The sequence below is a fragment of the Gracilinanus agilis genome, chromosome 4 (assembly GCF_016433145.1).
Source record: "Gracilinanus agilis isolate LMUSP501 chromosome 4, AgileGrace, whole genome shotgun sequence".
Lineage (NCBI taxonomy): Eukaryota > Metazoa > Chordata > Mammalia > Didelphimorphia > Didelphidae > Gracilinanus > Gracilinanus agilis.
The window spans coordinates 288,479,403-288,494,982 of record NC_058133.1 but is presented as its reverse complement, the minus strand read 5'-3'; the positions used below and the strand labels follow the sequence as shown (position 1 = coordinate 288,494,982).

At 45.1% G+C, this 15,580-nt stretch overlaps 1 protein-coding gene across 1 annotated transcript in view; it reads left to right on the top strand.

Moving 5' to 3' along the window:
- The window catches only part of MCM3 (minichromosome maintenance complex component 3), a 33,449-nt gene extending 25,459 nt beyond the window's left edge, over window positions 1-7,990 (top strand). Inside the window, 6 exon segments of the mRNA XM_044673379.1 lie at window positions 1,238-1,378; window positions 3,098-3,211; window positions 3,431-3,440; window positions 3,637-3,702; window positions 4,100-4,169; window positions 7,350-7,990. Coding sequence (XP_044529314.1) covers window positions 1,238-1,378; window positions 3,098-3,211; window positions 3,431-3,440; window positions 3,637-3,702; window positions 4,100-4,169; window positions 7,350-7,548 — 600 coding nt within the window. The 3' untranslated portion in view covers window positions 7,549-7,990.
- The last annotated feature ends 7,590 nt before the right edge of the window (window positions 7,991-15,580 follow it).

Below are 15,580 nucleotides of genomic sequence, written 5' to 3'. Positions count from 1 at the left end.
TGCATTAATGTCCCAATTTTGCCACATCCCCTCCAGCATTCATCACTCTCCCCTTCTTTCATTTTAGCCAATCTGCTAGGTGTGAGGTGGTACCTCAGAGTTGTTTTGATTTGCATTTCTCTAATTATTAGAGATTTAGAACACTTTCTCATGTGCTTATTGATAGGTTTGATTTCTTTACCTGAAAATTGCCTATTCATGTCTCTTGCCCATTTATCAATTGGGGAATGGCATGATTTTTTATACAATTGATTTAACTCCTTATATATTTGAGTAATTAGACCCTTGTCAGAGTTTTTTGTTATAAAGATTTTTTCCCCAGTTTGTTGTTTCCCTTCTGATCTTGGCTACATTGTTTTGGTTTGTACAAAAGCTTTTTAGTTTTATATAATCAAAATAATTTATTTTACATTTGTAATTTTCTCTAACTCTTGCTTGATTTTAAAATCTTTCCTTTCCCAGAGATCTGACAGGTATACTATTCTGTGTTCACTTAACTTATAGTTTCCCTCTTTATATTCAAGTCATTTACCCATTTTGAATTTATCTTGGTGTAGGGTGTGAGATGTTGATCTAGACTTAATCTCTCCTGTATTGTTTTCCAAATTTCCCAACAGTTTTTGTCAAATAGTGGATTTTTGTCCCAAAAATTGATCTCTTTGGGTTTATCATATACTGTCTTGCTAACGTCACTTACCCCAAGTCTATTCCACTGATCCCTTCTGTCTCTTAGCCAGTACCATACCGTTTTGATGACTGCTGCTTTATAGTATAGTTTAATATCTGGTACTGCTAGGCCCCCTTCCTTCACATTTTTTTTCATTATTTCCCTTGATATTCTTGATCTTTTGTTATTCCAAATGAACTTTGTTATAGTTTTTCCTAATTTAGTGAAAAAGATTTTTGGTAGTTTGATAGGTATGGCACTAAATAGGTAAATTAATTTGGGTAGAATTGTCATTTTTATTATGTTAGCTCGTCCTACCCATGAGCAATCAATGTTTTTCCAATTGTTTAGATCTAGTAAAAACCACTCTTGTTTCTTAATGATCTTCCTTTTCCCCTTTTAAGGCATCCAGAATTCTTGATTCCTTGCTGGAATCTGTTCCTGACTTCCCATGGAATTTTAAGCAAACCTCTTCATTAACTCCCATTATAGTCTGAGAATGATAACTGTTTGCCCAAAACTCAGGAGCGTAAATGACTCAAACTGACTCCTTGTTGCTTTTTCTCCCAGACATCCCCAGTCACAGCCCGGACTCTGGAGACCCTCATCCGTTTGGCCACTGCCCACGCCAAGGCCCGGATGAGCAAGACTATTGAGCTGCAGGATGCAGAAGATGCTGTGGAACTGGTCCAGTATGCTTACTTCAAGAAGGTGAGAATGAGGGTTGGGATGGGAATGATAGCTCAGCGAGTAAGCGCTGCAGTCCTCAGGACCTAAATCTGTACCTGAGGCCTGCGTATAATCAGAGAAACTTCTCTTTAAATTTTATTTTTATTTTCAATTAACAAGAATTTTTTTCTCTCTCCTTCCCAATTCATTGCCCTTGAGAAAAAGAAATACTTTATAACAAATAAACATAGAACAAATTTCTACATTGGCCATGGCCAAAACTTGTCTCCTCATGGATATTGAGATCATCACTTTTCTATTAGGAGGTGAATAGTGTAAAGAATGAAATTCTTGAGAGGCCATATTGCTTAGTTTTAAGTTAACTTATTAATTGGCTGCTCAAGGCAGTTAAACCAGCCAATTGACTTCCTCCACAATCTGAAGAGCTGCCAAAGAGAGTGAGTAGAGCAAAAGATAGTAAATCCCCCCTCCTTCTCCCCCCTCCCCCCAGGCCCCTTGTGACTTCACCACTCAGTCCCTCCCTGGACATCCCAAGACATCTCTGACTGGTCAGTGGCTACCAAGGAGCTGGACTTTGAGACCCCAACTCCCCCCTCAATGCTTCATCACAGGAAGAGGCAGGTCTTTGTTCACACCATGAAGGACACCAACACACCCTTTGCTCCTCGCTACATTGACCAGCTTACTCTAGTCCAACATGGCAGCTGGAGTTTGCTGACTTTTCTTACTTGAGAGTTGTTGATTACAGATAAATAAGGAGCGGATCTCTGCTTGACCTCTACCAAAAGCCGGACCAGTGAGATGTTTTGAGGCCTGAAAAGTAAATTAAAACCTTGGAAGCTGGCTGAGCTTTAAGAAAGGTTTCTTATTAAAATTTTACAGTTCAGTATTCATTTTCCACAGTAGCCTTCATCATTGGTCTCTTGGAATTGTGATAGGTTATTCCATTGATGAGGGTTCTTAAATCTTGGCAAGATTTGTTCATCATAAATTATTCTCCTGCTTCTGCTTACTTCCTTTTGCTTTAATTCATGCGAATCTTCCCCCTTGATAGTCTCTAAGAAGATCTGTGGCTACATATGAACACACATGTATAATACACATAATCCATGCACACTGCCTAGACACACTCCATACATCTCTGTGTGTATAAATGTATATATGGTATGTAGACATAAAATTTATATTACATTTTATTGAATTATGTCATATATTTAGATACGATATAGAAACATACACAAATTGCATTCATTTATTTTTATTTAATTTTATTTTTAAACCCTTACCTTCCACTTTAGACTCAATGCCGTGTACTGATTCCGAGGCAGAAGAGTGGTTAAGGGCGAGTTATGTGGGGGTTATGTGACTCGCCCAGAGTCACACAGCTAGGAAGTGCCGGGGCAGCTGGATTTAGAATTGAGTCTTTATCTCCTGTGTCCCTGAAACATTATTCTGTCTCTATTATGGCATCTCTGTTACGTAGGCTCGTTGTTTCATCACGCATTTGTCCGTGTGGGAAGGTCCCCACCTCGGAGTCCGTAGATGCCAGACTCCCAGGCTTGGGCTCCATCCTCTGCCCCACAGACGCTTGGCATTTTATGTGCGTTATTTGATTGGCTCGCCATAAGGCCACATTAGGTGTATGGGGGACCCTTGCGGGCCAGGGGAGCAGGGCGGCCTTCTTCGTCCCAGGACGATCTGTGCCTCGCTCCAGCGCCTCACTCCCGGCTTGGCTTCTAGGTCTTGGAGAAGGAGAAGAAGCGAAAGAAGAGAAATGAGGACGAGTCTGAGACGGAGGATGAAGAGGACCAGACACAGGACGGCCAGGAGCAGAGGAAGAAGAGGAAGAAGTAAGTGAGGTGGAGACACGGGAGGAGGGAAAGGCTATTTTTGGGGTGGGGAATGGCATTCTCCTTGCTCAGGAGCGCTTGGCTGCTTCTCCTTCCCTGGAGCAAGCTGGTCTGGGCCGTTCATGGTCGGATCTCTGCCTGGGTCACCAGAGAAGCAAGACGCCGAAGGCTCCCCTCGACTCGCCTCCCCACCCTCTTGTGTTGCCGGCAAAGGTGTGACGAGCGCAGGCCGGGTCGAGTTCCTGCCGCCTGTGCTTATGCTGCCCGGGAAGGATGACTTTCAGGGATCTCTGCTGATCTTTGGAAAGCTAAACCTTACAGATGCATGTGATCAGACATTGCTAAGGGAGGGACTTGGGGAGCTCTAGAAGGTGGGACCTAATGCTTTTAACTTGTGTCCCTTCTGTAGGAGGAAGGTTGATGGCTCAGAAGCGAAAGAAGGAGAATCCTACGACCCGTACGACTTCAGTGACGCAGAAGAGGAAATGCCCCAGGGTGAGTGCCCGCCCCAGGGTGAGTGCCCGCTGGCCGGGGCTTGCATCTCGAACTCTCTTCTGCCCCAGACTGGGCTCTGGTGTTCTGTCCGGTCTGATTTTCCATAGCCCCACAGCGTGGCTGGTCTTCCTTGATTTCTTCTTGCAGAAGCCTTCCCCCTCCCCACCTGGACCTTGCCCCAGCCCTTACCCTACATTGCCTTTTGTCCTTTCTTGGTCCCTTTCTCTCCTCCATCATGGAAGCCCCGGGGCACTGGGCCCTCTCCCCAATTCAGCGGGAGTCAGGGTTTTATACAAAGTCGTAAAGGGGACCCTTTATTCCTGCTGGTTATAGATTCAGCTTCGATTTGTTCTCTTTTCCCTTCTCCCAAACCCTCCCCCCCCCCCATCCCCTGCAGTGCATACCCCAAAGATGCCTGAACCACAGGAACCCAAAGAAGGCCAGAGGACGGAGCTGAGCGAATCCAGGTGAGAGGCTGGAGGGAATCGTGGCATCCTTTTCCTGAGTGCTCTGTGTCAGTCAGTGAATCAACCATGAACTATTTACTCATTTATTTATTTCACTGAGATGATGATCCTTTCCTGGAATCAGAGGTTATTAAAAAGCTATCCCTGGAAGGAAGATGACACACCTAGAGTCAGGATCAAAGATTTAAAATTGGAAAGGGACCTTGTAGGCCATCTGGTCTCAGATGAAGACCCTAAGGATTTTTTTAAAAATCCTTTTTATCTTAGTAACAACTTTTAAGACAGAAGGGTAAGGGCTAGGTATATGGGGTTAAGTGACTTGCCCAGGGTCACACATAGGAAAGTTTGAGGCCAGCTTTGAATCCAGGTCCTCCTGATTCCAGGCCTGGCAGTATCCACTGAGTCACCTTGATGCCTCAACATGGAGGATGAAGAAGATTAAATACTTCCCTGGGGTTACCTAGTTAGCATCAGAGATGAGATTTTGCCTCATTGTCCCCCCCTTAGGCTTCAGTTTCCTCATCTTTAAAATGAAAAGCTTAGACTAGATAGCCTCTAGGGTGCCTTCCATCCCAAAACAGTGATTCTATGACCCTCATCTATACTCTTACTTTATTATAAGTTAAGTCCAGTACTCTTACCTTATCATTCCTTTCTTCTCCTATCCTGCTGTTGTCATTTGTTTGAATGGTGTCCAAATGTTTGTGTGTTTGTTTGGGATTTTCTTGGCAGATACTAGAGTAGTTTGTCCTGTCCTCCAGCTTGTTTTTACACATGAGGAAACTGAGGCAAACAAGTCTAAGTAACTTGCCCAGTCACATAGCTAGGAAGTGCTGAGGACAGATTGGAACTCAGATCTTCCAGACTCTGGGCCAAGTATTCTATTCTGTGCCAGGTAGCTGCCCTCCTGTAGCCTAACTCCTTTTTGTGACTGGAAAATCAGAGGGAACGCCCTTGTCCTCCGAGGGCACACAGTAAGTTTTAGAGCTGCCTCGGACATCATCACAAGTATGACTTTGGGCCAGTCACTTCACCTCGGCGCCTCACTTTCCTCATCTGTAAAGGGAGGAAATTGGACTAATTGCTCAAACTAACACTTTGGATGCTTTGTAAGCCACTGCCATCCTGAGAAAGATCCTGAGGTGCAGAGATGTATCCTCATTGAGAGGGACTCAAAGCAGGCCTCTTCCAACTTACTCGTGTTCTTTGGGAGAGATGAAGGTGTGCTAACCATGAGATGGAGGGCAGCTGTGGGAACAAGGGTCTATTGGGATCACAAGGAAGCCACTGTTGGAAATAACTATAAGGGTAGAGAATAATAAATTCACCAGGACTGGCTCATTTGGTGTCAAGGAACCTCAACGTAGAGCAAAGGAGTCAATGCCTCTCCAAGAGGAAGCTGGCTAGGAAACTAGCCACCAGGGGCTGCCATGTCTGTGTGATGAGAGAGAGAGATGGGGACAGGAGAGATATGGAGGAAGAGAGAGAAAGAGGGGGAGAGAGAGAGGGAGAAAGAGAGAAAGAAGAGATAGGGAGAGGGGGAGAGAGGAAGAGCCAGAGAGGAGAGATGAACCGGAGAGAGAGGGAGGGAAGAAAGAAGAGATGGAGCAAGGGAGGAAGAGACAGAGAGGAGAGATATGGAGGGAGAAAGGAGAGATATGGAGGGAGAAAGAGGGAGAAGGAGAGAGAAGAGAGGGGGAGAGAGGAAGAGACAGAGAGGAGAGATGATCCAGAGAGAGAGGGGAGAGATAGGGAAGGAGAGAGGGAGGGAGGAAGAGAGGAAAGATGGAGCAAGGGAGAGAGATAGGGAGGAAGAAACAGAGGGGAGAGATATGGAAGAAGGGAGAGAGGGAGGAAGAGAGGAATGATGGAAGGGAGAGAGAGATAGGGAGGAAGGGAGAGGGGGAAAGAGGAAGAAGCAGAGAGGAGAGATGGACTGGAGAGAGAGGAGAGATAGGGAAGGAGAGAGGGAGGAAGAGAGATATATAGAGGAAAGGAGAGAGACAGAGTGTCTTAAATGCTCTTGAATCTATGTAGTTTCACATCTGATTTTAGTGAATTTGGAATTGAAAGCTCAACTAGATGAGTCATGTTGCTACTTTTTGTTTTTACATCATGATCTATTCTTTACATCCTAGTTATTTAGAGACAGGAGCAACTAGGAGATGTAGATAGAGCACTGGACTTGGAATGGGAAAGACTCATCTTCTTGAGTTCAAATCAGCCTCAGACACCTAGTAGTTATGTGACCCTGAGCAAATTTTTTTCCCTGTTTGCCTCAATTTCCTCATCTGTAAAATAAGCTGGTGAAGGAAATGGCAAACCACTCCAGTATCTTTGCTGATCCCAAATGGAGTCAAAAAGAGTCAGATATGACTGAAAACCACCAACAGAATGTATAGATTTCCTACCTCTTGGTCTTTGATGATCCTGTCTCGGAAAAAAAAATAATTACACAGAACCAGCAAATTGATTTTTTTTAAGAGTTTAACTCTCCTGAAAGGAGATCTGTGTACTTTTTGTAATTCAGTATCTTTGGAATAAACATTTCAAAGCTGACACCATGGATGTAAGTGAACATCTTCTGACCCCTATATATGTGCTGTCTCTTCCTGCTCCTGCCCCTCCCCTTGGTGCTACATGGCTTCCCAGCACCTCCCCCCCAAACCAAAAAGAACCCAAAACTTCAAAAAAAGAAAGTGAAAGCGAAAGTACTTTCCTGGTGTAGGTAACCAGCCTGAAGAAAGGGAAATTGTGGATAAGTGGGAACTACTGTATTCATTTCTTGTCTTGGTATTGCCTTCCTTTCCAGATAGATCCCTCCCCCACTTCCTTGAGGGAGAATCTCATAAGGACAGAATGTGGGCCTCTGATTTCCCTCCTAGAGGGCAGGCCAGCACTTCTGTCTGCATGGCACCACTTTAGAGTTCCCTGGAGAACTTGACAGAGTATTCACCCAGCTAGTATGTGTCAAAGGAGAGGCCCCAGTCCCTTTGGCCCGGAAGTCCAGCTGTAGCCGCCAGGCCTCTCTGTCTTCCCCTTGTGACAGGGAATAAAAAGGAGGAAAAAAGTTCATCAAAAATAACCTACCTATTCCCCAGGTCTGACAGTGTTTCTCTCTCCCCTCGAGCCCGGAAGAGCCCCGCTCTGACGGCAGTGCTTGCTTTTTCTCTCGGGCAGGTTGAAGGCTTTCAAGGTTGCCCTCCTGGAAGTATTTCGGACCTCCCACGCTCAGTCCGTGGGTTTGAACCGTCTCACAGAATCCATCAACCAGGACAACGAATCTCCCTTTTCCCCAGCCGAGGTCCGGGCCGCGCTGAACAAGATGCAAGACGACAACCAGGTCATGGTCTCCGACGACATCGTTTTTCTCATCTGATTCTGCCATCGCCCCGACAAGGGGGCTTTTCTAAGACTGGTCTTGTTCTGGCGGTTTCCCCGTCCCCTCCCCCACCCCTGGCTGTGTGTGTGTCTTTCTCCATCCATCCCCTTCCTCCAGCCTTCCTCGGCTCAGGCCCCTGCCCGAGAGGCTCGATGAGGCCCGAGAAGTCGGTCCCTCCTCGTGCCCCTGCTGCTCCTGGATCCCCGGGGCCTTCCTTCTGGGGGCGCCCCCCTCCTCCCCCCATCCCCCTCCATGCCAGACTTTCACAGACGTCCTGCTTCGGTCGTGGGCGGCTGCTCTTTCCAGCCCACTCTGAATTCAATGCACTGAGCGCCCCTGCTCGCCCCTGGCTTTCCTTTGCGTGGAAGCGCCAGAGCGTTTCCTCGCTTCCTTGGCACACGCTCACCTCCAGAATAATCCCGTGGTTCCAGAGCAAAATACATTTTTTTTTCTTTTCTGGAGTGGTTTTGGTCATTGCACGACATTACCATTTTGACAATATAGGTTTGGCCTGAATGATGTGCTCCTCGGCTTCCCCCTCTCCCCTGTTATGTGCTCCCCGACTTCCCCCGCTCCGCCGCTAGGTGCCCCTTGTGGAGTTTTGCTTTCCCAAAAATACCTTCCTCCTCGCAGTTGCTGCTCACAGGCACTGACGCTGAGCCGCCACAGGGTGGCGATAGGGAGCCACGCATCAGGTCCACCCAGCCAGAGAGTTGGTTCAGGCTGATCTCTGGGGCCAGCGAGCTTTCCTCTCTCATCTGTAAGAGCCTTTCATTAGCAGGGGTCTCAAACCACACCTAAGAATGGGGGACGGGGGAGTTTCTCTGGAGTGTAGACGGCCTCTCAGCCGGAGGAAAGCCGGGGCTTAGGGAGTGAACCCCGTCCAAAAGCATCCCTGGCGAAGCACAGGACCAAGATGGCAGATCCTCCGGTGGTAGATGAGCTTGGCGGCAAAGGCTGACTTCTTGGTTTTAGGCCTTAGTGAAGCGACTCTCATTTGAATATCCCCCAAGTTTAAGGTCTGTAGCCTCATATCGCGGATAGACACTGCCCACCGTGTCACATGGAAAGCGGCTGGAGGAACTGCACTGTGGATGGCTTGCTAGCCTTTGAAGAACTTAAAAAACCCCAATAAAACAAACATGAAAGCTTTTTGGGAATTACTGCCCTATATCGAGCTGGGTTGGGAGGTATGACTGAGGAGGGCTCAGATTAGGTTTCAAACATTTATTAAGCACCTACTCTGTGCCAGGGACTCGGTTGGGAGTACAGAAAGAAGCAAAAGACAATCCCTACCCTCAAGGAACTCACAGTCCAATGAAGAAAATTAGCAAATACAAGCAAGCTTTTCTTTAAGCTATATATGACATACTTAGGAAGAAAATAAAAGGCACTAGAATTAGGAGGGGTTGGGACATCTTCCTTTAGAAGATGGGAACTTAGTTCAAACTTGAAGCCAAGAAAGCCGGTAGACAGCTGAAGAGGGAGAGCATTCCAGGCATAGAGGAAGGTGGAAAGAAAATGCCTGGAGTGGAGAGATGATGTGTATCTGATTCGTGGAATAGCAAGGAGACCAGTGTCTGTGGGGATGGCTTCTAGATTGGGATCCAGAGGGGCTGGGAGGCTGATGATGCTCTCCACAGTAAAAGGGAAGGTAGAAGGTGGGGAGGTTGTAGAGAGAAAGATCAGTTCTGCTTTGGATGTATTAAGATGTATATGAGGCATCCAGATTTAGATATCTGTAAGAAAGCGGAAGAAGAAAGATTGGGGGTCAACAGAGAGGTTGGGCCACAGGATAGCTAGACTTGAGAGTCATCAGCATGGGGGTGGTAGTTAAATCCATGGGAACTGATGACATCACCAAGTGAAGTGGAATGGAAGGAGAAGATAAAAAGGTCCTGAACAGAACCCCGAAGGACCTTTATGGTTAGAGGGCATAATCTGGAGGAGGATCCAGCAAAGGAGACTGAGAAGAAGCTGTTAAATAGGAGGAGAATCAGGATGAAACCTAAGAAGAGTTGGGAAGTGATCAAGCGTCTAAGGTTGCAGAGAAGTCTAGAAGGAAGACTGAAAAGAAGGCCTGGATTTTGCCACTAAGATATCATTGGTAACTTTGGAGAGAGCAGTTTGGAGGAATGATATGGTTGTAAGCTCTGTTATAAGGAGAGGAGAGAAGAAAGACTCATATTTTGTAGATGCCCTATTCAAGTACTTTTAGCCACAAAGGGGAGAGGTGATGGGCAATAATTAGTGGGGAGGGAAGAATCAAGTGAGGGAGGGTTTTTTCAAGATGGAGGAGACAACATATTTGTAGGAAATAGGGAAGTAGATAGGGAGAAACTGAAAATAAATGATAGTGTGGGGAGGACAAGGGCACAATCTCTTGGAAGAAATGGGAAGGAATGATCACTTGGGCAGGTAGCGAGGTTAGCCTTTATAAAGAATAAAGGCTAACTTGTGAGATGGCTGAAAGAGGAGATAGTGGGAGAAGTGATATGAAATGAAGCAGAAGGGAGAAAGAACTCAGTGAACAGTTTCAATTGCTTTTTGTAAAATATGAGTGAGGTTCATAGCCAAGAGGATGGAGGAGCCATAGGAAGTTTGAGAAGAGATGAAAAAAGTTTGGAAGAGCTGCAGGAGACTGGGATAGTGAGCTAATAAGGATAGAAGAACTGCCCACCAGCAGTGAGAGCTCTTTTGAGTTGGTAACAAATTTGAAGTAGACCATGTAAGAATAGTTGCATGATTTTCACCATCTGCATTCACCAGCACATGGGTAGGATTGAAGGTGGGGAATAGTGGGAGTGAGCCAAGGCTGAGGCTTGCAAATCAGAGGGCATAATCAGCAAAATGGTAAGGGGCTAGGGATTTCAGAATGGTGTAGAGTTTAAATAGTTCACCAAGAGTCAAGATGGAGAAAAGAGGAGAGAGTGGCTAGTGCAAGGGGACAATCTGGAAAAGAATTGGGGGTTTTGGTGCAGATTAAGAGTAGGATATTTAAAGGAAAGGAAAAGGGTAAGGCTAATAAATTATGATCACATAAGGGGATTACAGAACATGAAGGTGATCCATTTGTGGTTGAGAAGATCATGGGTATGGCCATCTTTCTTTGGGGCTGAGATGGGATGGAGGTAGGTCATGAGAAGTGCCTAGGATGAAGAACTGAATGGTTAGGGAGTCTGAAGGAGAGTCAGTAGGTACGTTGAAGTCTCCTAGCATGAGGGTAGGAGATGGAGAAGAGATAAATTGTGAGCAGCATAGTGAACACAGTGAAGAAGGAAGTGGAGTGACCTGGAGGTCTGTAGACAACAGCTACCAGAATTTTAATTGGGTAGTAGACAGGAATATCATGAAGGAGAGGCTGCCCACTGATGGAGGTAGGGGGAGAACCTGGAAGTAGCAGTGGGGAGCAAAGAGGATTGATTCGAACTCCCCAACCCCAACCAGTGAACTGAGGAGTCAGTGAAGTTGCAATCAGCATGGAAAGGGTGGCCAAGTAGAGTTCATCAGAAGGAGCCAGGTTTCAATAAGAGTAGATAAAGGGAGTGGGAGAAAGAAAGATTTAGCATGAAGGAAACTTTATTGCTTATGGAACAGGATCCAGGGGAAGGGCTGGTGGTGTTTAGTCAGAACTTTGGTATGGGAAGCTTGAAGGGGATGGGACTAAGGAATCAGGAAGATGGGGTTGGGGAATGAGCTACAGGGGTTCAGAATCCCTGGGATGTGAAGGGTATAACCAGGAGTGAGAAATAGTCACCAAGCTGAAGGCACTGCTCTGCTTCCCAAAGGAGATGGGAAATCAGGTTGGTATGAGATGGGAGACTCCTCGTTAGACAGTCAGAGAGAAAGCTCCTTCACTTTTCTTCCTTCTGAAGGATGGAGATTAGCCAGGATTAGCTGGAGATGGAAGTCAAACCTGGATGGCAAGAGAAAGAAGCCCGCACCAATTTTCCTCTTCCCTCAAGGTGGAATAGGAGATGATCTGAGGTCAAAGATTGCTTCTCTTTGACTTGCAGGTTCTTAGCATAGGGATGACCTGGGGATTCTCTGCATACCAATGATCTGGAGGTTCTCCACAGACCAGATGACCTGGGGGTTCTTCATGTATGGCTGGGTGATTGGGCTGGCCATAGGAGGTGGAAGTTGTCCTGGGCTGGCACTGGTGGAAGCTGTTGCTTTGGGGTAGACAGAAGATAGGAGCATGGGCTTTTGTCATTTTCCCTTAGGGGACACAGGGCACCCACCGAGGCAGGTTTGGCTCTTCTTTTCACCTTCTCGTGGGAAGAGGTAGCTAGGTGACAGTGGATAAATGACTGGGCCTAGAGTCAGGCAGGCACAAGTTTAGATCCAGCATCATTTACTTCACTAGTTGTGTGACCCTGAGCAAGTCCCTTAACTGCCTCCATTTCCTCATCTGAAAAATGTGCTGGGATAGCCAGAAAGCCAGACCTAGAGACAAGAGGTCCTGGGTTCAGATGTGTCTTCAGACACTTCCAAGCTTTGTGACCCTTGGCAAGTCACTTAGCCCCAATTGCCTAACCCTTATTGCTCTTCTGCCTTGGAACCAATAAATAGTATTCATTCTAAGATGGAAGGTAAGAGATTTTTAAAAAAATGTACAGGAGAAAGTCAGACAGGACTGAAATAACTTAACTTCTCTGGGCTTTTGTTTCCTCAACTATACAATGAGAGTTTGATTAATGATCTCTAAGGCCTTGACTTCAGACTGTAAATTTATGATCCCCTCATTTTACAGATGAGGAAACAAAACCCAGGGAGGCATACTGATTTACCCAGTGTTACACACACCCAATGCCCAGAGTTAAAGTGACTTGCCAGGAAGTATCTGAGGTCACATTTGAACTCGGGAAGACGAGTCTTCCTGACTCCAGACCAGGTGCTCTCTCCATTGTACCATCTAGCTGCCCAGATAAATTAAGTAGCTGGACAGCACAGCAGATTTATCACAGGCTTGGGGGTCAGGAAGACCTGAGTTAGAATTCTTCCTCAGATCCTTCCTAACTTTTTTGATTTTAGGACAAATTGCTTAACCTCCATTTGCCTCAGTTTTCTCGTCTGTAAAATGAGGATAAATAATGTCATGTAACTCATGGTAGCTGTGAGGATCTAATGTTTAATTATGAAAAGGGGATTTGCAAACCTCATAGAACTGTATATATATGTCAGCTTTTTTTATTATTATGTGACTTGCTCGAGATCATAATATGTGACAATGCTCGAGCTCATAATATGTGCTGGGGCTGAGATTCAAACCTAACTCATCTGACTCTAGACCCAGCACTCTTTCCAATAAATCACCACTTGTTCCTTTTGGTTTCTTGTGATAAAGTATTGGAGTATATGGGGTGTTCAGGAAGGATGAGCACTTGCTGAATTCTTTTCTAAGGCTGCTCATTCATCTTTTGTGTCTACCTTTCTTCCCAACTCTCACCTGTGTCTCCAAAAAGCCTACCCAGTTAAAACCATCTTGGTAGATGGGCTAAACCAGTGGAGGGTTACTGACTGGCCACATACCTGTTGACAAGTGAGAGGAATGTCTACTCCAAGCATGGAGGAATAGGTCAATGAGAACAATTTGTTCCAAGAGCCACAAAGGTAGCCCAAGGAGACAATGTGAAGTGCTTAGAACTTGGTTAGATATCAAAACAGCCAAAGTCATCCATTGCATCCTTGGCCATCACTAGTCATTGTGATTTGTCTTGCCACTTGACTTGGATGTCTGCAGGAGACAGTGAGACTGCTGATTTTGTGTGACTGCCTCACTTAAATCCAATTCACTCACAAGTCAAGAGGATACCACTCCATGATGTCATTGGTCCTCTTTGAAAACGAAGGATGAACAATGAATTCCTGGGTGCCCAGGATCACCGTTTCCCATGCAGATTCCTTGACATCCTAATTTTCCTCAACTCCCTTTGCCAGTGTTTGCCAAGATCCAAAGCATTCTTTGTAAGCATTCTGCTTTTTGTCCCGTGCTAGCAGGGGATGTGGGTACCATGGGTGGTTTTTGGACCTGTACGTATTTTTGAGGGGACTGGCTGGGATTTAGAAGGGCAGCCAATGACCAAGGGAGTGAAAGAAACTTCAACAGCTGTTTATCCCCAAATTGAAATACTTTACAAATGCAATGGAAATTAGAGGTGATCACTGGCCCAAGGGAGAGAAAAGAGTGGAACCAATAAGAAATTAGGCAATGAACATTTTAATAGAAATTGAGTGTTTAATTCACTCTTGACTGGTTAACTCCATTGTTCAGAGCACAGGGCTAATGAGGCAGCAGTCACGCTTTCTATCCACCCACCAGGCCAGTTAACTGCCCTAGGTTCCAGGATTGCACTCTTGCCAAATAGATTCTATTTCGCAAATGGCTATCATTTGTCTTCAGGAATATGGATAAGAGGTTATTGATGGATGTACAAATCTATCCTCACTCTATGAAAAAGCAATCCACAGATCTAATGTTGAAGCATTGGAAACAGAAAAAATAATAATTTGCATTCACATAAAGTTTTGCAAAATCCTTTATATTATCTTTTTGTTGACTGACTAACTCAGGATAGACCTTGGAGGTAAGTGCTTTATTCTTTCTGTTTTATTGAATTGCTCAGGACCACAAATAGTATTTGAACAGAGGTCTTCTGTACTATAAGGCTAGCACACTAACCATGATACCACACAGCCTCCAGTGACTTCAGATACAAAGGATGTGCAAGAAGACCTATTCGGACTTTTGTCTGAATAGTTTGACCCATACCAATTACTAGGCACAATTACTGACCCTCAAGCCATCAGCGAACAAAACCAGAAGACATTATTGTTAGATCCTGGCTTCATTGCCTAAGGTGGGCAGAGAAGGCCTGGGGAAAATGATGCTTATCCATATTTGGAGCCTCTGCAAAATGTTCATTAATTTGTCCTTGGTAAGACCTCAGATTCCCTATCCCTCCCTGCTCCCACTTTTATTTATTTGTTTTTTAAAGAAAAACTACAACTATCTTGTAATTATTGACACTACTAGGGGATAATGTAAGGTGGGAATCTGAAAATAGTTATTGGGTTGGAAGAGAAAGGATAAGAAATGGTATGTAGCCAATTACAGCAAATTTAGAGCTGGAAGGGACTTTAGAGTGATGCTGTAAAATTCAAATAGAATCAGGGACCACTGAACCATATAGTGGCTACATATTGATTTAGAGAACTACATATAACACCATGCACTATTTTGTCAGGAGACTGACTAATATTTGGAGGTCCCGAAGGGATGAGGTTATTCTCCTCATAGATGTGGGGAGAAGGATGATACATGCCAGGAGGGCCACTGAAGCTGGTAGCAATCAGAGGTGAGGTTTATTGACCACAGCTAGTATTTTATAGAGAAAGTGACATAGGCTAAGGGATTAGGTAAACGTTTTACATGGACAGTGGTTAGTAATGACTTACAGTCTTAGTACAATGACTTAGTTTACCTCACCAAAACTTGATAGAGTTTTCTATGGGATAGTAAAATCAATATGTTAATATGTAACCACCTAACAGAGTTTCTCAGAATTCTCGTGCCAGTGATTTCTGAGGACATTTAGTATTTGGGAAGGAATTGGATTAAGTTCTCATGCTGGGTTGGGGAAGCTACATGTCTAACTACTTTTAGGTTATGGCTGTGATTTTACTGGGGCCTATTCTCACTACTGGAGGCCACGCTATTTTTCTTTTGTTTTGTTTTGTTAAATATTTTCCAATTGTATTTTAATCTGATTGGGACCACATTGGAGAGGGCCCATGGGATACATGCTTGATACCTCTGCTCTCTCCTGTTACCAATGAAGAAACTACTGGCCCATTGCTGTTTAGTTATTTCACCTAAGTGTTTTACTCTTGCTGACCCCCTTTGGGTTTCCTTCCTTCTCCCCCTTTCTCTCTTTCCTCTTCCTTCCTTCCTTCCTTCCTTCCTTCCTTCCTTCCTTCCTTCCTTCCTTCCTTCCTCCCTCCCTTCCTTCCTTCCTTCCTTTCT